Source organism: Lemur catta, chromosome 7 (assembly GCF_020740605.2).
Source record: "Lemur catta isolate mLemCat1 chromosome 7, mLemCat1.pri, whole genome shotgun sequence".
Taxonomy (NCBI): Eukaryota; Metazoa; Chordata; class Mammalia; order Primates; family Lemuridae; genus Lemur; species Lemur catta.
The window spans coordinates 20,775,571-20,801,586 of NC_059134.1; the positions used below are offsets into that span (position 1 = coordinate 20,775,571).

Consider the following 26,016-nt stretch of genomic DNA (forward strand, 5'->3'; position numbering starts at 1 on the left):
TCAGCCCTGCACATCCATCATGAACACCACCACCCTGCTTGAGCTCCACACCCCTTCCTCTAGAACAGTGGTCTTAACTGGGGGTGTTTGGCCCCCATGGGACATGTGGCAATGTCTGGAGACATTTTTGGTTGTCCTGGCATCTAGCCAGTAGAGGCCAGGGACGCTGCTAAACTTCTACAATACACAGGACACCCCCCCACAACAAAGAATTTTCCAGCCCAAAATGTTAAGCGTGCCAAGGTCAGTAGGGCTCTGGGGAAGTGGCCTTATCACAGCAGAGACTTGCTTGGGGTCACCTGGTGGGTTGTCAGAGCCGGGACAGAAACCAGCTCACCTCATTTCTAAGCAGGTTCCTTCCCCTACACGAATAATACAACCACTTATGTAGCATAACTAAGTGCCCAGCACTGTGCTAGGAGCACATATGAATTATCTCATTTAATCCTCAAATGAGCCCTAGGAAATAGTACTGTTATTGTTCCCATTTTATACACAAGAAAACTGAGGCACAGAGAGATCGATGCAACTTGCTCAAAGTCATCCCGCTAATAAGCAGCAGACACAAACCCAAAGCCAGGTCTATCTGAATTCGAAGTCGGGGCTCATAAAGGAATTCCATTATACACTCCCACCCCGTGTTTCTCTTAATCTCTTCCCTATCCCATCTTCCACCCAACCCCCAGAGCTCTCCTCACCCCCATTCCTCTTAGAAGGCAGCTGCACAGGTGGACAGGGCGTCAGGAGGGCTGGGTGCTGGGGTGGTCCGACAGACCCCTCCTGGCATGAGGCAGATCGAGGGCCCTCTGCTTCCAGGCAGGTGTCAAACATCAGCACAGAACCCACAGGGCTGAGACAATGCATATGTCAATACTGAGCTTTTAAAGGGTTCTCTGGGGAAGCCTGGGGAATTCTCTCTCTGCTTTCTCGGCAGCCCCCAGCCTCTCCCACCCCCACACTAGCCTTCCAAAGAGGCTGCTGCCTACACTCCAAAATGTGTCATTAAAAATGCACATTTGCCGAGGGAAATCCGGGCTGCAGTGTCTGCTGTGAGTGCAGTTCGCTGCAGCTGGGGCGGAGAGGGTTGGCATCGGCAGCAGGTGGTGGGACCTGCCTGAATCTTGGCCTTAGAGCCAGGTGGTCCCAGGTCTGCCAGGCCTCAGAAGGCCAGGACAGCAGTACCCCCAGCTGTGGTGGTGGGGGGTGTATCTGGGGAACGTGCAGACACAAACAGGGCTAAGATCTCAGGAGCAGGGCCTCAGGGCTGCAGCTTGCTTAGGTGAGAAAAATATTTGTCACCTTATGGTCTGGCGTGAGGAAGGAAGAGGGGCTGGGTGCTAGGAACCAGGGCAGAGGAGAGAGGAAAGGAATCAGGAAGTGGCAAGTGGGAGGCAAGCAGAGGATATGGGGCTGGGTGGGCAACAGGTCAGGCCGACCTGCTCCCTGGTAGGGCACAGCATCCTGCTCTCAGTTGAACAAGGACAAGATTCGAACTCTGACCTGCTTCCCTTCCTCGCAAGTGCCAGGCCTCCCCTTCCATCTGTCCCTCAGCCGGTGTGCAGTTCCCAGGAAGCTGCAGTCAGACCTGAGATGTGGCTAAGCCTGACCCAGGCCCTCAGCTGGCTCACAGCCTCTCCACCAACCTCTTGGGCTCCCTGTGCTTCCTGGATGCCAGGCATTGGGTTGGTGGGAGTCCTGGCCTTCCCCCCAACGGGGAGGGGGGAGGAATGCTGTGACAGATGCATGCTCAGGCACAGGGCCCTCAGGGTGCAGGGATGCCCGACCCATGACAGTGGAAGGGAGAGGGCTCCAGGAAGCCTCCCCTCAAAAGTCAAGTGGAAGGTGATTCAGGAAGGGTGAAGAGGACCTGGCAGGTGACGAGGTATGCATCGTTAGCAAAGGGAATTGATATTAATAGTATTGTTCAGTGTGGCAGGAATGAGAGCAAGTGGGGGGTGCTGGAGGCTGGGAATGCCTGAAATGAGGTCCAGGGCACAGAAGGACTTGGTCCCAAGGGCTGCAGGAAGCCGGGGGAGGATTGGAGGTCAAGAGCGTCTTCCATTTAGAGACATCACTCTGGCTGCCCAGTGGAGAGGGGGTTGGAGAGGGAGCTGGAGGCCGGGAGACTATAGACTTCACATCTGCTACAGTGGACCAGGCAGAGCTGATGTTGATCTGCACAGTGGCAAGGCTGGGGGAGGAGGAGGAGGGAGCATAAGGTGGCGGGTGCTCAGGCTCAAAGGAAAGGGGTTTAGTGCAGCGTCCCAGCCCAGGAGTGCTGAGAAAATAACAAAGTGAGACTCTGCTGGGGGTAGGGTGCTCGTGCCAGGGAGGGGCACAGGACGTTTGGATTGGGGCCAGCGGGATGCAGAGCCATGGTGAATTCAGAAGCTGTTTAGGAGCTAGCATTGGCTGGACTTGATTACTTGGCTGGAGAACCCCGTGTGCCCCAGCTTTGCCGTGGTGTGACCTGGGTTCTCCTGGCATTCCGCTTAATCTGGGAGGTCTTCCTGGAGAAGCTGGGCCCCACACAGGGGCAGAGCAGCCACTTGGTAGACAGGTTCCCAGAGGTTGATCAGGGAAGGTGCAGAGCTGGGGCAGAGAGAGCCGGGCAGGTCACGTCCAAAGTACAGTCCTTCTCTGGGGTCATCACTCCCATTTTACAGACAAGGAAAGTGGCCATACCCAAGGCCATGCAGAAGAATAGTGACCAAGTAGTGGGGACCAGAGCCGCCTCTGCCAATTCCCAGCAGGTACCCTTTCTCTCCACCACCTGTACCTGCAGGATGGGCAGTACAGAGGGGACTGAGAGGTGACTCCTTGAAGGCTAGAGACGGAGGGGACAGGGCGGGGAGAGAGGCTCCATGTTCCTGTGCACCGTGGTGGAGTCAGGGCCTGGCTCAGGACCGGCCCTGCCGTGGGCCCTGGGGGTGGGGCCGGCAGCGTGAACAGCCTGTAGAGAGCAGCCCAGGTGTCCCCAGCCACCTGCTTCTCGGTGGGAGAAGGCAAAACTCAGCTCCCTGATTCATCCCTGTCCCCCAACCTGTCCTGCCGGGTTTCCGGAGAGAGATGGGACTTGCCAGAGCACCCCCATCGCTGCCGCCACCCTGGGGGTTCTGCGCTGCCAAGAGAGCAGAGCAGGGCCGGCCTGGCCTGTCTGGACGCGGGCTCCTGCCCCAGCTCCTTCTCGGGGCTTTTCCCAGGCTGCCGCGCCCCCTCCCCTCCCACGCACTGCGCTCACCCGCCCAAGGCGCCGGCGCCAGCCCCACAGCCCGTCATTAACCCGCTCCGTGTGGGGAGTGGGGGCACAGCAGACAAGGGGAAAACATCTGCAGTTTCTGTGACCCCAGAGGAGGGGCGGAGGCGCCTGCCTTGGACGGTAGCAATTAGCCTCCGACTGTGGGATCATGGGATGTTATCACCACTGCCGGGGAGGCAGGTGCGGAGGGCCCCAAAGGCCCCAAGACACCTGGAGCCGTCCTAGCAGGCACTGCCCCCGAGGGACTCTCCCAGGACCACCTCCCACCAGCCAAAGTCTCTGCTCTGCAGGAGGCAGGGGATGGAAGCAGAGACGCTGGGCTGCTTGGGTCCCACCCGGCCCTCATGCCTTCGTGCTGTGCCCAGCCCCGGGGAGGGGCAGCTAGGCTGCTGGGACAGGAACGGGGTCAGCTGGGTCTGCTTCTGCTTCCTTACTGAGCCCACTGGCCTGGGACACTCTGGACCCGCGCTGGGCGTAGGGGGCATCTGGAGGCAGGGACACAGCCTGGGCACTGGGAGCTCCCGGGCTAATGTGGAACTGTGCCCCGGGCACAGATGCGAGCCCAGACAAGTTCAAAGGACTTCAGTGAGAGTGTGAGAGCACCGCCCATGTGGGCTTTGCTGGCAGAGTGATCAGGTCCAGGTGACACTGATTGGCAAAACCTTCTGGGGGGGGACCCCAGAAAGGGGATGCCTTCCTGATTTCACACTCCTCTTGGCCAGCTGTCTCCCAGGTGGGGCCGGCCAGCCCTGGGAGTTGACATTTGGGGAAGTGGCTGCGCTGGGAGGAGGGGGCTGTAACCTTCAGGTCACTGTGCTGACTCAGCAGGGTTTCAGCTGGAGGCCCTTCCCCGCCCCAGTGGGTGAGTCATTCCCGCTTACTTACTTCTTAGCTGCAGCCTCACCGGACGTCCTGTTCCCCTCTGCCAGTTCCTGGGAGTGGGAGGGGAGCATCCCTGGAGAGCCCAAAGGGGGATCCCAAAGGACACTGATTTCCCAGAGACCCTTATGGGGAATCCCAGTGCCCCCCACCCACACGTGTGTGTGTGCACGCACATGCACACACACATGCACACATGCATGCACACAGACTCCCTCTCTCTAATGTGCGGCCACTTTGCTCCAGGCCAGGCCTGCCACCTCTGCCCACCCACCTGAGGGCGCCAGGCAGAGCCTCAGGAAAGGAGGGGCTGGAGAGGGCTGGTCCACGCCAGGAAGCCCCGACCCACCCCTGCCTCACCTGGGCACCCCTCTCTCACCCACCCACCTGGGCCCAGTTCCCGCCTGCTTGGCTAGGACGAGAGGGGTCTGGGGTTTAAAAGGGCAGGAAAGGAAACCACTGAAAGTGGGTATGAGGGGCGCAGAGCATGCCACACCCACTGTGTGGGAACCTGTGGCACCGGCCTGCAGATTAGCGCCATGGCAGGCAGGCCTTGGGGAGCAGGTTTGTCTGCCGCAACTGAGGAGCCTTTGTGTTTTGTTGCTGAGTTTGGGCTTTTGCAGGTCTGTGACGTCTCGGGGGGGGGGGGGGGGGGTGGCCCAATGCCTGCCGTGCTGGCTCAGCGCTTCTGGGAAGCTGGGCAGCCTGAACTGCCCAACCTGAGCTCTAGTGGGGAAACTGAGGCACTTGAGCACAAACCCCAGGGCCTGGGTCCCAGGGTCCAAAGCTCACAGGGTGGTCAGGGAGCATACGGGCAGTGCTTGAGGTCAGGAAACAGGGACTCATTCTGTGGTGTCCCTGGGCTGCAAGAACCCCTCTGCTAAGAGCACAAGTCCCCGTGGATGGCTCCACCCTCCCTCCCTCCCCTCCTGTCTGGCTCTTCCTGCTCTACACATAGCAGCCTCCCAAGTGCTCCCCAGCTGGGCTCCTCAGAGTCCGTTTCTGACCCATCAGCTGACACCCAGTTACTGGACTGTAGAGTGGCCTGCAGGCGCAGTGGCCATTGTATTGTAACCGGTGTTTGCGCCATTTCTCTCAAGGGCTGATGGAGGCACTGAGGTTGCATTGTGGGAGGGACGCCACCCAGAACAAGGCCCCAGGGAGTTAGATTGAGCCAGAGTCTGTTTTGGTGGCAGGGTGGGAAGAGCACTGGCCTGGGTGCTGCTTATTTTGTGTCCCTGGGCAAGTAACCCAACCCCTCTGGACTTTGTAAATGATGGATTGCATGGTCCATTGAGCTCCAGTATGCTACCAGTTTAATGGTCCCAGTTCCCACATCTGGGCCAGCCTCTGCTTCTCGTGCAAGAAGGAACCTTCGGGGAGGGAGAGAGGGTGCATTCTGTGGACCAGCCCTAACTGCTTGGGGAATGAGAGTCAGCAGGGAACTCACCAAGCCCTGGTGTGACATGGGTGACTTAACCCAAAGCCAAGCCTGCCCCTTTCCTCTCCTACAGGTGCTTATGACCTACTGGGAGACAGGGGACAGACTAGACACATATGCCAGGAAGCAGAAAACAAAGGGGTGCAGATTAATGCTATATGCTCTTGGGATATGAAGAGAGGTGTCAGCTGAGTAGGAAGGGCCGGGAGTCACAAGGGCATCCTGGAAGAGGGACCCAGTAGCACCCAGTGCAGGACCCAATGTGGGGTAGGTGCTCAGTAAGTGTTTGTTGAATGGAGTCCCAGGGAGGGAGGCTTACTGCTTCACAGATGAAAGATGATGGTGGCGGTGGTGATGATGATGGTACCTAACATTTATTGGGCATTTAATTTGTGCTAAGTACTGCTTTCTAAGTTTCCCATGTAGTCCCTTGCTTAATCCTTATGACAATTCCATAGGACAGGTATTAACTATTATAATCCCCATTTTGCAGATGTGCAACCTCATTGCAAACTGAGCCTCAGAGAGGTTAAGTCATTTGCCCAAGGCCAGACAGCAGGTGGAATGCAAGCCCACACTGCCCGGCTTTTAGCAGCCCCACAGAACTGCCTCTGGGTGGTGAGGGAACAGCGCTTCAGAGGGTAGGAGTGGGCAGCATGTTTTCAGGCTGACAGGGCTGGAGTATTTGGTGGAGAAGCCTACACAGGCGAAGAGAGGGGCTGAGCAGTCCCCCAGCTTCCATGCCCCGCTTCCTGCCCCTGGAGCAGGCTCCTCTCAACGCTGGAGTCCTCCCCACGCATCCCTCTCTCTCCCTTCTCAGTGGTGAGCCCTGCTCCCCGTTGACTCAGGCATTCTGACCTTGCCTCTCAGAGTCCCCTGGGAGTCTGCCCAATCTAAAGAACAAGGGACATTCTGCCCCACCCTGCAGCCTTGGACCAAGACAGGAAACCCTGAGCCTGAAGCTTGGGTTCTGCGTCCCTAAAGTCTGAGTGGGGAAGAGGAGGCAAGGACGGGGAGCCTTTAGGCTTTGCCAATCTTCTAGCCCCACCCAACTCCACAACTCTGGGATCTCCACCCTCAGTGTCCCCAAACCCCATACTCCAGGGGGCTACCTGTGCCCACCCAGGGCCACCTCCCCTGGCCCTGCTAACAGTCAGCTGTGGCCAAGAGGCAAAGGGAAGTGAGTCTGTACCTGTGTCCTCTCCGCCCCACCCCACCCCACCCCTGCCCATCACTGGACAAAACGCCAAAGGCCAGAAGCACTCACTCTGTGCCCAGGGAGAGGGAATGCAGGAAATTTCTTCAGTTCCCCCCCAAGAGGTTGCTGATGGGAGAGCCACGGTGGAGAGAAGACAGCCACCTCCACCCCAAAGTAGACCGGGGGTTGGGGGGCACCTGCTGCCTGGAGAGGGATTGGTAGATGCAAGGGGGCCTCTGGGGTGCCTGGGCCCCTTGCAGCACCCTCCCTTCCCCACACCCGGGCCACTAGCGGCGATCTCGCTTCCTGGCATTGACACACTCTGAAGGGTGAGGTCACTGCTGAAGGCACAGCAGATGAACATCAGCCTGTGGGCCTGGGCCTACACCCTGCCTGTCCCACACCTGCAGGGGAGTGAGAGGGGCAGGGTCGCAGGGCTTGGTGGGCCATGTCCCTCTCCAGGCCCACCGTGCCTGGCACCAATCCCAAGATGGCTTCTGGTGCCCACCCCTCCCCCCACTCCCACCTGTGGCCCAAGCCCTCCCAACTGGCTTTTCCTGTTCCTAGCTTTGTGTGGCGCAAGATCCCCAATTATGCCCGCATTATCTCAGCCCCTGGGCAGCCTCCAACGGGCTGGGGGAAGGGCAGGGAGCACCCAGTTATCCTGCTGGGGAGAGCGTGGGGCTTAGCTGCGTGCAGGCCAACCAGTCAGCGAGAGTGCGGGGTGTCTGGCCCACTGACCTCACCAAGGGACTTTTCCCAGGGTGGGGCCACCACTGGGCTGGGCTGCTATCAGACAGTTAGGGCCGGAGGGACCATTGAGATGGGTTGGGGGGGGCGTCCAGCCTGCTCCTTTACAGAGGAGGAAAATAGGCCCCAGAACGGGAAGTGACTGGCCAGGTCCCGTGGTGCTGATTCAGCTGGGTGCTTCTCCTGTCGTACTCCTGCCATCCCATGGTGCCCTTGCCCAGGCAGCTCCAGCTCCGGAGCACCCCAAAGACTGGCTAGCGGGGTGCAGGTGGAGACACCCCCGATGGGCCCAGAAGGGCTGTAGGGGAGGGGCATGTCAGGGCGTGGCAAACACCTGGCTTGGTGGGGCCAAAGGTAGATTTATTCAGCAAGCATTTCTTGAGTACCTACTGTGTGCTAAGCACTGGGGATACCTCAGTGACCTAGAGAGACTTGGCCTGTGCCCTCTCCAGAGGAGGTGGGGGAGCAGCTCATTTGACTGACCGTGGGCTGTGGAGCCCTCAGAGGGACCTGTGCTGCTCCCGCGTCTCCATCATGTAGAGGGGGCAAGTGTAACCCCCAGTTCCCACTCTTGGATCCCAGACCTCTTTGGGGGGCCACTTGGGCCATCCGCCCTGCCTTGAGCCAATTCGGGGCCTGGCATCATTGATATTATTGATGGTGCTCAATAAATTGAGTGAAGTAAGGATACAAGGACGTGATGTGTGCAAACGACAGCTAGGACACAGCTTGCGGGAGTCGGCAGGGCTCGAGAGAGCTGGAGGGCAGAGCCTAGTGACGGGGACAGCTGCCCCAAGGGAAGGGAGCCAAGCCAAGTTCAGGGGTAAGGAAGCTGAAACAGAAGACATTCTGGATGGGAGGAAACAGTCTGTGGGGAGACCACCAACCACTCCCTCCTTCTTGCAAATCTCTATTCTCTTGGCTTCCATTGCAATTTGTCTGGCAACAAATATTTACTAGCACCTACTATGTGCCAGACACTGGGCTGGGCACTGGGGAGTCAGAGATGGAAGAGACGCAGACCCTGCCCTGGAGGAGTTCACAGTCTGGTGGAGGAGTCGGATGTGTAAACCACCACATTCCAAGACAGGAGAGAGCCGTGCCAGAGGTCACCAGGGGGTTAGCTCTGTCTGGGAGGATCAGGGAAGCTCCCCAAGGAGGTGGCTTTGGTGGGCTGACCACAGGTGGGGAAGGGGAAGGGCCATCTAGGTTGAAGGACCTGCCTGAGCAAGAGTCTGGAATGTGGCATGGATAGGCTCTGTGCCCGTGGCCGGCGGGACCGAATTGCTCATTGACATGGCCCCAGATGCTGAAAAGAGATCCTGCAATCTAGTCACTCAGCAAATCATTCATGGCTGAATAAATGGGAGGAGGGAGGGACGGAAACACGGGAACGTGGCGTGTTCAGAGGACAGGCCCAGTCTGGTGCGGTTGGAAAGCCTGGCTGATGGAGAGATGTGGATGAAAGGCAAGGACGTCGAATGCCAAGTTAAGGTATCTAGACTGGATTGTGAAGGCTACGCCAAGCCAGCCGTGTGCAGCGCCTACTTCCCTCTGCCTGACTGGGTAGGAGGGGCTGAGCCAGCACACCCCAGGGGACCGGGGACCCAGCTGCAAGGGAGCGAATGGCAGGGGTGGCCCTAATGCCGGCCACTGTGGGCCCTCACGCTCACCCAGAGCTTCCTGCCTCCTGATGCACTTTCTCGTCCATTATGCCACTTGGTTCCCCTGGCAACCCTGTGAGGCAGAGAGGACTGGATTATCCACCCCATTTACCAGATGAGGGAACCGAGGCCCAGCAAGGTGAAGCACTCGGGGCTCCTAGGTGGGGGCCTCACTTGGAAAGCAACACATTCAACCCTCATCAAAAGTGAGGGTGTGGACACATTTACTATCACAGAGTGATATTGATAATATGTCACTAAGTGCAAAAGCAGCTTGTGGAACAATATCTGATCTTGTAAAAAATAAAATAAATGGTTATGTAGATACAATGTAAATATGCATAGATGCAGAGAAAAAAGTGAAAGAAGATAGAACCTTCAAGATTGTCCTTCAAGATCCTTCAAGAGTATCCTGAGTGGCAGGATCATGGAATGTTGTCATTTTCTTCTCAATATTTTTCAGTATTGCCCAGTGTTTTCATAACAAGTAATTAATATTTTTATAATCAGAATAAAAAGAATAATGCCTGCTATAAAAGACAAGACCAGAGCACAGGGAATTGTGTGGGTGGGTGGGGGGAGCTGTGCCTGCCACTGACCACTTCCTGTCGTCTCCCTCGGCCAGGTGCCCAGGCCCAGGTGGTCCAGGTGAATGACTCCATGTATGGCTTCATCGGCACAGACGTGGTGCTGCACTGCAGCTTTGCCAACCCGCTGCCCAGTGTGAAGATCACCCAGGTCACGTGGCAGAAGGCCACCAATGGCACCAAGCAGAACGTGGCCATCTACAACCCCGCCATGGGCGTCTCCGTGCTGGCTCCCTACCGCGAGCGCGTGGAGTTCCTGCGGCCCTCCTTCACCGACGGCACCATCCGCCTCTCCCACCTGGAGCTGGAGGATGAGGGTGTCTACATCTGCGAGTTTGCCACCTTCCCCACGGGCAATCGTGAGAGCCAACTCAATCTCACTGTGATGGGTAAGCTGGCCTCGGCCCCCTGTCCCTGCCTGTCCAGACCTGGGGATTTGGCCATCCTCAGTGTGCCCCAGTGGCCCCAGACACCCTCCTTGGGTGGGCATGCTCCCACTGCTCGAGGCGTAGTACTCCAAGTTCCTTCTGGCCAGGCTGCCCCACAGTTCACTAGGGATGGGGGGCGGGGACCTTAGCTCTAGACACAGCGGAGGGTCAGTATTCAGGTTGGAGCCCACCATGGGCGCTTTGTGGGTGGCCAGGAAGCAGGCAAAAGCATCAGTCACCGTGGTAAGGAAAGGAGCCACTTAAGTGGCTTGGCTGGAACATGCCAAGACTCCAAGAAGGCCCGAGCTTGATGGAGGGGGGGATCTAACCAGTAGAACAGGGAGGACACACATTAGATGGGAAGAACTTCCTGCAAGAAGTTCTGGGAGTGGCTTTGGTGACGCACAGCTGAGAGGCCGGCCAAGGTGACCTGAAGACATGGCATGGCGGCTGCCACACCCTCCTGGGCCTGTGCATCTTTGGCGAGGCAACAGAGCTGGTCCCATCGCTCTCTCTGGTTCCCCGCAGCCAAACCCACCAACTGGATAGAGGGCACCCAGGCAGTGCTCCGAGCCAAGAAGGGGCAGGACGACAAGGTCCTGGTGGCCACCTGTACCTCGGCTAACGGGAAGCCTCCCAGTGTGGTGTCCTGGGAAACACGGCTGAAGGGTGAGGCCGAGTACCAGGAGATTCGGAACCCCAATGGCACAGTGACAGTCATCAGCCGTTACCGCTTGGTGCCCAGCAGGGAGGCCCACCAGCAGTCCCTGGCCTGCATCGTCAACTACCACACGGACCGCTTCAAGGACAGCCTCACTCTCAACGTGCAGTGTGAGCCGGGGCGGGCACTGGGCCTCCCGTGGTGGGCACCGCTAGCCCTCTCCCCCCACCTCGCCGCTCCCCTCCTCTGCATCTCCTCCCGCTCCTCCCCTGCTCGCCTTTCTCTCCCCCTTCCCTGTGCCCTCCTGTTTCCACCCTAGGGTTCTGTGGTTTCCACCCTCCCTCTCAAGCTTCCCTCCCTTCCAGCTGTTTCCATGTCGCTGCTCCTTCCATCCCTTCCTGTCTGAGGCTCCCTCACCCCAAGTGATACTCTCCTGACCACACCCTCTTTGGACATCCCTTGCCCCACAGATGAGCCTGAGGTGACCATCGAGGGGTTTGATGGCAACTGGTACCTGCAGCGGATGGATGTGAAGCTCACGTGCAAAGCTGATGCTAACCCCCCGGCCACCGAATACCGCTGGACCACGTGAGTGCTGTGGGGCTGGCGGGGCTGGCTGGTCACTGTGGGAGATGCCACAGGGGTGCCACCCTGCCCACCGCCAGGAGCCGTAGGCAGAGAAGGTCTGGGCTCAGGTTTCTCGGTGAGAAATGGTGCATGAGAGAACACACACACACACACACACACACCCTAGGCGTTTGAGAGTGTCAGAATCAGTGGGACACACCATTCTGCCTGAGGGGGCTTCCCCTGTGATCTGCTTCCCTTCCTCTCCCTAATAAAGAGTTTTGTCATTTTCCTTTGGTGATTCAGCCTGAGTCACTCCCACCCCAACCCCCAGTATTTATTTTTATCGAGGTGTCCCCAGGGAAGCCAGTGTTCTGGAGCATCCCAGATCTTTCTTTGTTCCTGTACCTTCTCTCCAGCACCCCCAGATTCTCAGGGAGAAGCAGCAGTCAGCCCAGAATGCCTGTGCTCGTGGGGCACCGCTCCACAGCCCATCACCCCATTCTTGGCCATGTGGTCTTTGGGCCTGGCCCTCGGGGGGCCCTGTCTCCCCCCACCCCGGCCCCCAGCCAGCTCTGCTGGCCTGGGCCAAGGCTCTTCCCAGAGAAGAGCTGGATGGACGGAAAGACATGGGCAGGGGGCACCTGAGAAGAAGGTTGATATGGGTGGCCGGAAAACAGCTGCCCAGGGGAGTCTATGCCATTCTTCTGAGAAGCAGAGGGCACTGGCAGGGCTGAGCTCTTGCTCTCCACTTCCTGGATCAAAAAATGCTTCTCAAGGTGCAGGTGGGCAGAGCCTGCTTGCCCAGTTCAGCTCTGTGGACTGAAGAGCTGCCGGGTTCAACAGAGTCATAGCTTTGTGGCATCTGGAATCAGGAGGAAGGAAGAAGGTCCCCTGTCCTCAACAAACTCCCAGGATGCTCCCCACATGCGAAAGTACTGTGACATTCCCAGCAAGAACATGAGAGAGTGAAATGGAACACAACAATTCCCGTCCCATTACTGAGTGGCTTGTTAAAATGCAGATCCCCAGGCCTTCACCCCAGAGCTGCTGCTTCGGGGGATCTGGGGTTAGAACCCAGGCATCTGTATTGTTAACCAGCGACCCAGGAGGCCAAGGACCAACAGTCAGGAGCCATGACTAGTAGGCAGAAAGAGCACTGCACCAGGAGTCCGGACAGCTGGCGAGAGCTCCGATACTTCTGCTGACTAGCTGTGTTTCCTTGGCTTTGAACCTCAGGTTTTATCTGTTAAGTGGGACAGTACCTACCTGTCCTGCCTATATTTCAGCATTATGATGATCAGATATGAAAAGCTGAATAATATAAAACTGTCAAATGCAAGAGATTATTATTATTATTTTTCCAACTTCCAAGACAAAGCAACCAACTTGAACTCAGCAAAAGGGCTGGTGGGCTTGGAGCCAAGTAGGTGACCCAGGGACAGCTTCCTGGGGCTGGAGAGGCATAACCCCGTGCTGTCCCTCACTCCCTGCAGGCTGAATGGCTCTCTCCCCAAGGGCGTGGAGGCCCAGAACAGAACCCTCTTCTTCAAGGGACCCATCAACTATAGCCTGGCAGGCACCTACATCTGTGAGGCCACCAACCCCATCGGCACCCGCTCGGGCCAGGTGGAGGTCAATATCACAGGTAGGAAGCCACACCCTCCCCTGCCTGTCCCCACCCGTGGGTTCCTCCACTCCCTACGTCCCCCACCTCTGGGTTGTGTCACTACAGGAAGTGTGTCTTCTTTTCCTGCTTCTCTGGTTCTCCCTTGGGCTTTGGCCATTGGTCTTGCTTTGCTTTTCTCTCTCCTTCATTTAAGGCCGTACGGGAGACAGTCAGGGTGACCCCCAATCAGACAGGGACAGGAGGGAGGCTCTAGGAGGGAAGAGGGAAGTGCTGTCTATAGCAATGCTCTTTTGGGGGGCAGAACCTGCTCTTGGATTTGCCAGTAGAAGGCTCCATGGGCTGCTGGCTTGGTGGGGATGGGTTTGCAGGTAGAGCCTATCTCTAAGCTCCGTGCCTGCACATAAGGAAACCTGCATAATAATTTGACTTTGCTCGAGCTGGGAGACTGGCAAGAAAGCAGGGAGACAGCCCAAAGCCATGATGGTGCGTGTGCCCTGCAACTGAATTGCTGTTTTCTCTGCATCTTTCTCTCCGTCAACTCAGCTGAGGGGACTCAGCCACCTCACGTCTCAGGGCAAAGGGGGAACAGGGCTAGGATGCTCCAGGGAGAGACTTCACATGGGCTGGATATCAGACAGCTGTGACCCTGGACAAGCTCCCATCTGTAAAATGGGATCTTATGGGCTGCCTTGAGGGGTTGTTGTCAGAATGACACTTAATGCAGGGCAAGTACCTAGCACAGGTCAGTCCATCAATAAGTGGCCAGCGCTCTGTGATTATCACCCTCACCTCCATCATTATCATCGTTATTAATGGGAGCATCAAAACAAGTCAATAGAGGGGTGTATTGTCATCACAAGTTCACACGAAGAAGTGTCTTTAACATTGTACCTGAGCTAGAAGAGGAGGTGGCTAGGAGAGAACACAGCTGCATCACGCTGCTGCCGAGATGGACAGGAAGTGACGTGCACAGGAGGTGACCTCAAGGATATAGTAAACTGGGCAGCGATTACTAGGCTCCCGCCACAGACTTGGGCCAGCCCTGAGGATTCACTAGCCCTGGGCCCGTGTCTCAGGAGTGGGAGACCTCATTTGTGTGCACATTTAAGGCACAGCTTCAGAAAGAGCAGGCTGAAGCTGTCCAGGGGCTGTACCTACCTGTCCTCAGGGCTGTTCTGTCACCTCTCCCAAATGGGGGCAAGAGGGCAGAGTCACTCACTGTTTTCTCCATCCTCTTACCCTTGTCTCTAAGACTGGTTACAGGAGTAGGAGCCTGGAGGAAACTGAGGCAGCCCCTCCCTCAGGCTACGGTTGGGGGCTCCTATAGGTTGGCAGGTGGAAGGAGGGCCAGAGTCACACTTTTCTCCCCACCTGGAGAAAGTCTAAGCACAGCTCTGTGAGAGCTTTTGGTTGCCCGAGCCCCGGCCCCAGGGCAGTGGGGACAGACGGGGGTGGGGGGGTGAGAAGAGAGGGTCGTCATCAGGAGTGGGACCACCCCTCAGGGAGGGGGCATCATATGAGGGACAGACTTGGCCTGAGTGTGTTCACATACTGGCTCTTCTTAGCTGTGTGGCCTTGAGCAGGTTCCCACCTCTCTGAGCCTCAGCTTCCTAATCTCTGATATGGAGATAATCATACTTATCTCGGGCTTTTATGGTGATGCCTTCCCCTACGGTGGGCCACCAAAGCGTTCGTGATGTGGGCTAGAGGGTGGGTGGGCCTGGCCACCCAGGGTTCCAGCTGGAAGAGGGACACTACGTGCCTCTTGCTGACAGCCCAGTTAGGCAGGAGCCAGGGAAGCACCACACTCACTGCATGGTCGACAGGCCCAGCAGCTGTTAGCCTGTCCCTCCCTGGGAAGGATCTCGGCCCCCTCAGGTGACCTGAGCCTTTTCAGGGCTGTTTGTTCTTGTGCTCTCGCGCAATTTCCGAGCAGCAGCCGACCTCACCACTCTTCATCCCACATCAGCCAGTGCCCGCCGCACTCTCTGGGGGACCCACCCCGAGGCGCAGAGCCGTGCCCTGTGTTCCGAGCCCCACTGGTCCAGAGGGAATGCATGAGCGAGAGGGATAAGTGGAAATTTAATTTTTCATTCTGGCCACTCATTCGGGTAATAGCTTTGCCCTGGGCTCATCTGGAAAGGAAAATGAGGAACGGCTAGGGCAGGGCAGAAGGTTGGCAGCAGAGGGTGTGCCAGAGACACACACGTGTGCAGGGTATGCATGTGCTGAGCCATTGCACACCTGTGCACACACTTTGGCACGGGCTTCTCAGGACCCCAGATCACAGAGGGGGCTCTGAGTGGTTGCTGCAAAGAGGAGTGAGCGTGCAGCGGTGGAGAGTGTGGTGCCCAGGCAGGGGAGGCATGGGGAAGGAAGATGCTGGAGCGGAGGGAACGAGGACTTCTCTCTGCTGGCCGTGGGGAGCTCCGAAGGGCCCTCAGCAGGGAAGCCGCATGGTGAGGCCTGTGGGGTAGACTGAGCATCCGGCAGGCTGCATGGATGGCACCAGGGCACCAGTTAGCAGCTGTCACTGTGAGCGATTCCCTAGCAGAAAGCAGCAGGCCTAGGCTGTGGCTGTGGGGATAGGAGAACCGAGGAGATGACCTGAACAGAATTGGTGTATATTTTTCTGTGGTCCCGGGGCCCTCACGGAAGCTCATTTCAGAGGTCCTTACACTGAGGAACAATTGCATGGGGTTGGCCCGGTAGCCACAAAACACGCCAGTGGAGCTCCCTTCCCTTCTCCTCTGGGTGTAACACTAAGGGTGGGGAGGAGGCAGGGTGTGGACTGGACCAGACTAAAGAGACCAAATGAGGCAGCATCTTCCCTTGGGGGTGTCAGGAGGAGAGTAGCCAGGCCTCTCTGGCCGGGACCCAGCCTCTTGCCACTCCCAGGAGCAAGGCAAGGAGGCCACTAGGGCATAGGATGTCTGTCCCAGCTCCCATTTCCAGTGAAGCCCGGGCTTATCCCTTGGGGGTGAAGGTAGCAGTCTGCCCATCAGGCCTGAGGTTCTTAGACCGAGGGCGGCAGGCCCTGAAGGTCAGTGTCCATCTGGAAGGGGGGGGTGTGAGCCTGTGAGAGTGCATGCCCGGGCCTGAGTACGGGCATGTGCCTCTGTGCACACGTAAATGTGAGCCCGTGTGAGCAGGCAGGCGACTGTCTGCATGCTGAGTGTGCAAGTGGGAGCGTGGGGGTGCTGTGGGCAAACGTGCTTTTCTCCAAGCCAGCAAATGGCAGTGTGTCGGGAGGTCTGAGAACGCAGCTGCGTCCGTGCCTCTGGGAGGATTCGGTTCTCCTCCAGCTTGTGGAGGCCCTGCCTGATGGTCTGACACGAGGCACAGCTGCTGCAGCTGCAGGAGGACAGAAGGGCTTCCCAGAGTTTGACCTCAGGCCTTCCCACTCTCCCTGCGGCCGCTGCACTGCATGCTGGGAAGTGTAGTTCTTGCTGCTTCTCGGTCTCATCGGGTACCGGAACATTTCCTGCCTGAGGAATCACCAGGCATTGGCTGTGGAAACAAGCCCAAACATTCTCTTTGACCCCAAACCTCGAGATCCTAGATGCAGGGGGCAAACCCTAACCCTTCACTCCACCTCAGACCCATCTGAAGCCCCCCGCACCAGCCTCCCCACCTCAGTCAGGGAACCAGGGTCCCAAAGGAATGCAGAGCCCTCACTGTCCCACTGTCCTGGCCAGCCTGGGATGCCAGAGGAAGGCTGCAACCCTTCAGGAATGGGGCCAAGCTGCCCCCTCTCTAAGAGGATGTGGGGGAGGCCGGCTGGGCCCCTGCCAGTAAGTGCAAATGACCCCACTGCCCGGCTCTTCTCTCTCCTCCCAGCTGCGGCCCTTGAGGCTCTGTGCCTGGCACGGAGACAGGAGCGACTGGCTGAATGTGACAGCTGGAGGACGGAGGGGGAGGGGCAGGCTCCACTCCACACCAGACAACCCCCTCTGCTCACAAATGAGTTAGGTCCCCACACCTCCTCCTCTCTCCTGCCCTGTCGCCAAGCATCCTCTCTCTGAGGTCTGCTGTGCTGCACGGCCACCAAAGCCATCCTTCTGCCGCTGCACAGGCCTGGCCCTGGGGTAGCCAAAATAACCAGGTTTCCCTTTGGTCCCAGAAGATCCCCAGGAAGAGTAAACCTCCTTAGGATTTAGAAAACAAAGATAAACAGAATGCCTGGAAGGGAAAGAAACCCGGTATAACCTGGCTCCAAGCCACCGCTCCACTCTTCTTACCCCTGACTCCAGGGAAACAGGGTCCCCTGGGTGCCCCATATTCCTGAATACTTGCTCCGCCCAAAGCAAGGCTCACCTCTAACACATAGCCTTGCCATTATAGATTCATTCTTTCAATCAACAAGTATTTCTTGAACTCTACCCACATGCCAGGCAATCTAGGCACTTAGGATAGATCCACGAGCAAAACAGACAAGTCCCTGTCCTTGCGGAGCTTACGTTTTAGCACAGGAGGACAGACAACAGATAAGATACATTTTAAAAATTGTGTAGTAAATTGGAAGATGAAATACAGAGAAGAGCAGGGTAGAGAAATCTTCAGTGCTGGGGACTGGGGCGGGGGGCTCCTGAGCCGCAGTGGGATTTTTTGTTTAGTTTAGTGTTTATTTATTTATTTTTCTTCTGAGCTGCAGTTTTAAATAGGACAGTCAGAGAGGGACTCTATGAGAAGGTGATGTTTGAGCCAGGCCCCAGAGGAGGTGAAGGAGTGAACCTCGGGACCCCCTGGGGAAGAGCCTTCCAGGGTGGGCACGGAACCGGCCTGCAGGAAAGCAGAGAGCGGTGGCATCAGAGGCGGGTGGGCACAGGTCTCACAGAGCATGTCAGGCTCTAGGGACAGCCCTTGGGGGGCTCTGAGCAAGAGGTGATGTGAGGGGATTTACACTTTAGCTGGATGTGTCTGGCTGCTGGGTTGGAAACAGTCAATAGAGGGAAAGGGTGGAATCGGGAAAGCAGTTAGGCGGCTGTTGCAGTAAATCCAGGTGAGAGATGCTCGTGTCTTGGATCAGGCTGGCAGCGGTGGAGACGGTGAGGAGTGGTCGGGCTCTAGATGCATTTCGAATTATAGTTTACAAACTGGTTTGGGACACCAGCCGTTCTTGAGAAGTTGATGAAACACTACCACAGTGTGATCATGGGGTCCAAAAACCGCAACCTAGTTGAGGAACATATAGGAGAGCTCTGTTTTTCACTGGATCTCTCCTGTTAAAGAAAGCACAAAAGTAAGGACAGTGGAACTTATATCATAGACAACTACAACCCACTGAAATGAGGCAATTCCAAATTAGCATGAGGCTGCTGCTTCTTCAACCCCTGTCCTTATTCCTGCAGGAGGGAAGAACTTTAGCCATTTGAAAACTGGCAGAAGGACCAGAGTCAACCGTGGTAAATCCTAATTTGCATTTATGTGCAATTTGTGCAGGCTTTACTATGGTACGTCAGTATGTGATTAATGGAATGGCATTAGCAATTGTTGAAACCAGAATGAGAGGTGCAGACCATTAGTCCATAGAAATTCCAAAGAGAAAAAGATCAGTGTGAGCTGGAGAAGAGAAGGCTGCCTGGAGAAGGGACTGAAGACCTGCAGCAGGAGGAGCATGGGAAGGCACTCCTGGATGAACAGCCTGAGCTTGCAGGAAGGCAAGGGCAGCAAGGAAGGCAAACTGGCCAAGCCCACGATAAGGTGGCATGACGGGAGCCTTGAAGGCCGGACTGCAAGACCCAACAGCCAGTAGGGGAGTCACAGCTGGTCTTGGAGGAAGGTCATGGCCACACAGTGAAAATTAACTGGGTGACTGTGGATGGGGTGACTGAAGTAGGGCAGAGACCAAACGAAGGTGGGAGAGTCCAGAATCTGCTACAACAGACACCTGGTATAAGGTGATAAGGTATTAAATGGGAAGAGTCAACAAGATTTGACAGCAGACTTGGCCCAAGAGATGAAGAGGAATCAAAGACGAATAAGATTCTGAGCTAGAAGAGTGGACAGACGGCGGTGGTGGTGGACGGAACGGGGGGATGTGTTAACTGGAGACAGTTTGGAAGGAAGGTGGCAAACGGAGTTGGAGCAGACAGGTTTTGAGGTTATGGTGAGGATTCCTAGTGAGCATGTGCTACAGGACAGGTTTTCAGGAGTGGGGTTCACACTCCAGTCCATTGGGAAATGCCACACCCTACATGTCCGTGTTCACAGGAGAAGGTGACTCTGAGGCTTTGTCTGAGCCAACATTTCCCAAAGTGTTTGACCCTCGTATTTTTGCTGACCTTCTTTCTGGGTTGAGGTTCCATGGGCCGCAGTATGACAAATGCCGTGGCGATAAAGCCCCAGAGTTGAGAGCTGTGTGCTTGAAATGGTTTGGAGAGCCAGCAGGGTGAGCGTAACTTGTGAAACCAGTCTGCCACTCGGAAAGAACGCAGACAGTGAGGGCTGAAGGTCCAAGGACAGGGCCTCCCATGGGACCAGCAATGCAGCCAGAGACAGCACTCCGAGAGGAGAGGCAAGGACTGAGGAATCCTTGTGTTGGAAGCAAGGGAGACGCTTCCAGAAGAAAGACAGACTCTTCCACCTGGACACCTTCCCTACTCTCTGGGCCTCCCCAAGCCCAGCCTCCCCCAAGCAGCCTTCTCTAACGCCAGGCCACAGCGCTCCGTCCCCTGCGCTCCCGAGCACTTCCCTGCCAGTTCCCTGGATAACTGTGCCGCTGTCTCTGAGGGTGTCATTTGGTTCCCAGGCAAGGCTGTGAGTTTCTTGCATCCTGCTAGTAGCAAGATAGATGCTCAGCACGTTTGCTGATTGGATGGGTGGATGAGGAGACGAAGGCAGGTGTAGAGCGGAGTGATCATTCAGATCTGGGTGAGAACTGAAGCGGCAGCAGGCGGGCTGAAGGGTCCCTCCCCGCTGGGGCACCCCTTCTGGCGTGCAGAGCAGGTGTAAGGCCCTTTTAAGGGCAGTAAACAGACGGGAACTGGTGAACCAAGAGAAGCTTGAGGTTCCAGGAAGACTGCTCTGGAGATAGGCAGTGAGGACAAATATTTAGCAAATATTTATTGGGCAGCTACTCAGTGACCTGCACTGAGGACACAGTGGGGACAAGAGGGGTGCTGGGTCCCCGGTGGCTGTGCTTCTCTCTGCCAGCCCCTGCGCGGGAGAGGCCGGGTGCAGGAGCATCTGTGTGGCCCCAGCCCAGCCATGTGACCTTGGGCAAAGGGCCTCCCCTCCTCTGGGCCCCAGTGTTTCCACCAGCCCTTCCAGCCTGAACTCCAGGAAGGCCTTTCCTCTTTCCTAGAATCCCCACCCTGCTCCCGCCTGCCACTGGTGGGACAGCACCCGCACTCACACCCGGGGGAGGGGCGGGCCGGGAGGCGGAGCATGATTCCCGTGGAGGGAGTGACACTGAATCAGGGCGTGGGCTGGCAGCAGCAGACTCCCAGAGGCCGCAACACACGCCCAGCGGGACCTGGGCCTGAAGACACGGCCGAGCCTCGAGGTCGGCCCCAGGCTTGCCCTGGACCCACAGCCCAGCGCCTCCTGACCGAGGCCAGCCGCGGTCTCCGGTGCCACCCTGTGGTGGTGCTGGGAACCGCCTCCCTTAGCCTTGCCTTGGGACTTTGGCCTCTGGCGTGGCCCTGGCTTCACCCTCCCAGGCCCTGTAGGGAAAGGGACAATGCAGCGGTGCTCACAGCAGAACAGTACTGTGGCCTGGCCCCACTGGCACAGAATGCCACCACTCAGCCTTTTCTTCCATCCCACTGACCTCTTTTCTCTTCTTTTTGCCTTTCCTGCCATCTGGTTTCCGCTGTATCCTCCGAGTGCACAGATTTGTACACTAATCCATCATGTCAGCATGGGGGTGTGGGCCCTCCCCCCGATATGTGCTCCCTGCTCCCTGAGTCGCGGGCTCGCCGTGATGACAAGGGTGTGTACCTGTGCAATTGCTCTTTGTGTGCACTCGTCTTCGCTACATACACATCACTTCTACTCCCACTTTCTGCCCACCCCTGCTCTGTGCCTGCGCCCTGCCATGCTGGGTGTCTTATGCTTATAGCTCATGTTGGCAGCACCACGGGCCCCCACCTTCCCCTGCAGGCCCAGACCACAGCCCTGGGTTCTGGTACCTTGGCGGCTGATTGGCACTCCTGGGACATCTACTGGGCCAGGACCTGGGAACCCATTTTCCCTGTGCTCTGGGGGCAGAAACAGTTCAGCCCAGAACACCCAGTCTGTTCCGGGCTCTGGGTCTTGGAAGCCAAGCCGATGGTGTTGGGGCACAGTGACACCAGATGGTGGGCAGAGGGGCACCAGTGACACTGTCAAAGGCTTTACATACAAGAGAATCAATGTTGCTTGTACTAAACGGAAATTAATTGCATACCTGCTTTATAGGGCTGTGACAGCAAACGGTGTGTGTTGGATGCTGCGCGGAGCGTGGAGCTGGCTCGCGCGGCCTCTCTGCACCACGAATGGGGGCTAAGCTGGGCTAGCACCACACCCGAGGACAGTCAGGATGGAGGGACCTGGTGCTGTGGGGACAGTCTTCTGCCTCTCTCCTCTCGCCTGTCCTGCTGCCGCTACCAACGCGGCGGCACAGCTGGGCTCCAGGAGGGGTGGGGTGCCGAGGGGCCTTTGGAACTGGAACTGCTCAAACCCGGGGTGCAGACAGCCTGTCCTTCCCGGCCTTTCCCTCCCCTGCATCCGCCCTCCCTCCACCCCTGTCAACGCCCCAGGAGCACACGCTGACACTGTCCCCTCCATCTCTTTTCCTCACCCAGAATTCCCCTACACCCCGTCTCCTCCCGAGCATGGGCGGCGCGCCGGGCCGGTGCCCACGGCCATCATTGGGGGCGTGGCGGGGAGCGTCCTGCTGGTGCTGATTGTGGTCGGCGGGATCGTGGTCGCCCTGCGCCGGCGCCGGCACACCTTCAAGGGTGACTACAGCACCAAGAAGCACGTGTACGGCAACGGCTACGGCAAGGCGGGCGTCCCGCAGCACCACCCGCCCCTGGCGCAGAACCTGCAGTACCCAGATGACTCGGACGATGAGAAGAAGGCCGGCCCGCTGGGGGGGAGCAGCTACGAGGAGGAAGAGGAGGAGGAGGGCGGCGGAGGGGGCGAGCGCAAGGTGGGCGTCCCCCACCCCAAGTACGACGAGGACGCCAAGCGGCCGTACTTCACCGTGGATGAGGCAGAGGCCCGTCAGGATGGCTACGGGGACCGGACTCTGGGATACCAGTACGACCCCGAGCAGCTGGACTTGGCTGAGAACATGGTTTCTCAGAACGACGGGTCTTTCATTTCCAAGAAGGAGTGGTACGTGTAGCCCCCTTCCAGAGCCTCTGTCTGTGCCCACTTCTCCCCAGCCCCTGCCCGCACGCCCCCTGCCCGCCCCCTCCTCCAGGAGCTCAGCAGAGACTCCCCCGGCTGCCCAAAGCCGCCCCCGACTCCCGGGGGCCAGGGAGCCCAGGGCAGACAGGGCTCGGCTTTGTTTTTTATTTCCTCCCCCTCCCTGGCCCTTCCCCATGGTGTTGTGTTCGACTGTGGCTTTAGTGTTGCTGTATCTTCCCTGTACCGGCCCCACCCGCCTGCCCTCTGTGTAGGGAGCCCTGTTCTCGTCTTGTGTACCTGGGCGTCCCTCCAGGCTTTGGGGAGCCAGCCTCCCCCGGCCCCCGACACTGGAATTTGTGTTCTCCTCATTGCGGGTGGAGGGCTCAAGGGGGCTCCACGAGGAAAAGCCCTCCCACCCCCAGATGCTGCTCCTCCTCCCCTGAAAGGGAGAGGGAACCCCACACCCCCATCGAGAACCAACACAGCTGGGAGTCTGGACCCCAATCTAGACAGCCCGTGCACCCCAGAGGTAGGGGGAGGGGTGTGGCTTCTCCCAAGCACCCAGAGGAGTCCTTGTCAAGTGGGGCCTTGGGCAGGGTCTTCCTGGTGAGGTTGGTTTTACATTTTTTTTCCTCATTGGCCTACAGAGGGTAGAGTTGGCCCAGCTCTGACATGTTCCTCCTAACCCTGTCTGCTCCCCACACAGTGGGGCTCCAGGTGGACTCTGGCCCCCACTTCCCATGCGCCTCCACCAACACATACACACACATGCACACCTGCACACACACTGCTCCGCTCCACCCCTGCTCTCCCTGGGGCCGCGTGCCCCACCCAGTGTGGACGCTGCCCACGGCCCGGCCCTCTCTTCTCCGCCTCTCCCCCCTTTCCAGATGAGGATGGGGGCTGCCTGTAGAAGCTTCCAGAGATAGCTAAGACTAGGCCCCCCGGTCCCTCCACCATAGGATCTCGGGCCAGCCTCAAACTGCGTCTTACAGCACAGGAATTTCTGATTTCTCCCTTATCTACCAAGTGCTGGCCACGCTTGACTCTCTGAGATAGTCAGGGCTGGGAAGCACCTGCAAGAGGGAGAGGTGAAGAAGTACCTACATGCAGGGCTGTGGAGACGGAAGTGTTTGGCGGGGGTTGGCGGAGGAGCTCTGCAAGCACAGCCTGTTGGACGGAGGAGTCCAGATCAGCACCGTGGGGGCCACTGTAGAAGCCTCAGGCCTGGCAGGAGGCCGGGTTTGGGGTGGGGCAGCCTCCTGCCCACCCACTGTCCATCCCTGCCCAGCTGCCCCTGGGCCCCATTCTGGGACGACTGCAGGACCTGGGAGAAGCCCTCCCTTTTGTGCAGATTCCTTGCTTGCATGGGACACTGGGTTCCTCAAGACTGGGTCTTCCTCTGTATAATGGAGGAAGACCCCTCCCAGCTCAAAGTGCCTCAGTTCCTCCATCTGCCCCTGAGAGCCCCCGGCACTCTAGAGACAGGCATGCCCATGGGAAAAGCCCTGGGTGAGAGAGGCAGTCCCCAGAGGACCTCATGCCTGCCCGAAAACATCCCAACTAACCAGGGTGTCAGGGGCTCTGTAGGATGGCAAGTGTGGCAGGGGAGGGAGGCAGACCTCTCTGTGCCCCACGGGCACTGTCCTACCCTGCCATAGGCTTCCTAAGGGAGCCACCCAGCCCCCCACCTCCCCTCCCTGGTGCTGCTAATGAACCCCCAGCCAGCTCCGTCTCTGCCCTGGCAACCCTGGGCCCACCAGCTGGGCCTCCCTCGCCTGGCCTCACTGCCCTGGCCCTAGCCCAGGCCTCCCAGTAGCCACGTAGCAGAAGTCTGAAGCCATGCCAGCCCTGGGGCGGCTCTCCCCTCTAGGCATTGGAGGTACTGGATGGGGTGGAGTTAGGGGAGAAAATTCTGGGGTCTTTCTAGCCACAAGGTGGAGGGAGGTGGAGGAGCAGGGTTGCTTCTCCCAGCAGTATTAGTGTCCCCCCCGCCCAGGGCAGGGGACCTTGTCCATGTTACATCACTGCCCCATCCCACCTCACACCACTCTAGCCCCTCTGCTTGGTCCCCTTGCCCTCCAGGTAGGAGGCAATCCCAGGGGCCTGCCTGATGGAGGTGTTCCCTGTCCCCTGCTCCTCCTCCTGCGTGTCTCTTATCCTGCACTGCCACCCCCTGTTCCTTATTCTGTGATGGACTTTGAAGGCCTTGGGCCTAGCCAAAGCACTGAGTCCCCCTTAAAACACCTCCACACCCACCCCACAAGCAAAGCACAAATTATGGGGTCCATGTAGAATGGGCCATGTTGGGGGCTCCTGCCCTGCGGGAGCCCAACCACAGCATACCTACGGACTGCGCTGGGCCAAGCATGGGCATGAGGCAGGGTCGGCACTTGGGCCTAGGGAGGGGGATTTTCTGTGCCCCAGGTCTGGGAAGGGGGCTACTGCTGCTGGGCCCATAGACACAGCCGGCCGGCAAGGGAGGGCTGGCCCAGCAGGGAGATGAGGACCTTTTGCTTCCCTTGACGCCCCCAGCATGAGCTGAGCTTCCGTTTGCTGGAAATGAAACAAACTTGGTATGAATCGTGCCAAGGCCTCCCCAGTTGTCACCCTGCCTCTTGTTGCCCTCCCTGTCCTTGCCGCCCCCCACTCTACCTACACCCCATTTCCTTACAGATTTTGATATTGTTCTGATGTGTAACAGAACCATCTGAGTCCCCTTTTATCAGAAGGATCTGAAAAGCAGCAGCACAGAGTAGGTGAACACAGGCCTGCAAGTGCCGCCGCCTCAGGCCCAGCACACATGCACACAGTGTGCGCGCACACCTCCGGCAGACACAAGCCAGGAGTGTGCCCGGCCAGAGGGGCACTCGGCACAGACGTGGCAGAGGAGGGGGCTTCTCCAGCTTTCAACCGGAGAGCAACAGTGATTTCCCAGTGCCCAGACCGTAAGAGCCTCAAAGGGGCCTGTATCTTGGGCATATGCCCCCTCTGCCAGCCACCCCCATGTGCCCAAGTCACTGGTGCAATAACTTTTCTGCCATCCTCAAAGCAGAGGACTCGGGACTTGTGTTAGGTGGGTGTGGGCCGCCGGGCTGAGCCAAGCAGCTCAGGAGGGCAGTGCTCCCAGGCCTCGAGGTCCACACAGAGACCTCCAGAGCCTGACTGCCAACAGACACCCTCTCCCAGTGAGGGGCCAGCGGGTCTCCCCCAACCCCCACACCCCAGGGAGACCTCACCAACGCCCAGTGCCAGGGATGCTGGGAGCAGGCCCCCCACTGTGGCCCAGGCACTGAGGGCTCCGGGGACCTGCCGCTGCCACCACAGTGCTGCCTGCAAGGCGGGGGGAGCCCTGCCCACCTGGTGCTGCTGCTCTTCTGACCCCTGCTGTGAGGAATGGGACTCTTGGCCGAAAACATTGGTTTTCTCTTTTTGTATAAACGGAAACAACCCAGGAGAAGCTGCCATCCTCACTCTGAGTGTGATACACGCGACCTCTGCTTCGGTTTCTTCGTCACCCTTTTCGCCTTTGGTCCTGGGGACGGCCCAGCAGATTCTCCTGGTTCTGACCCGGGGGGTGTTTGCATCACCCCCTTTTACTTGTATTAAA

The 26,016-nt window shown here is 58.0% G+C and overlaps 1 protein-coding gene across 2 annotated transcripts in view; it reads left to right on the forward strand.

The window, feature by feature from the left end:
• The window catches only part of NECTIN1 (nectin cell adhesion molecule 1), an 86,407-nt gene that overhangs the window by 38,567 nt on the left and 21,824 nt on the right, over positions 1-26,016 (forward strand). Inside the window, exons 2-6 of one of the 2 annotated variants that reach the window (XM_045556271.1) lie at positions 9,817-10,167; positions 10,735-11,037; positions 11,338-11,455; positions 12,931-13,082; positions 21,854-25,514. In XM_045556271.1, coding sequence (XP_045412227.1) covers positions 9,817-10,167; positions 10,735-11,037; positions 11,338-11,455; positions 12,931-13,082; positions 21,854-22,401 — 1,472 coding nt within the window. In that variant the 3' untranslated portion in view covers positions 22,402-25,514. Of the gene's footprint in view, positions 1-9,816; positions 10,168-10,734; positions 11,038-11,337; positions 11,456-12,930; positions 13,083-21,853; positions 25,515-26,016 lie in introns of those variants that run through there. The other variant, XM_045556272.1, reaches the window with a different exon arrangement.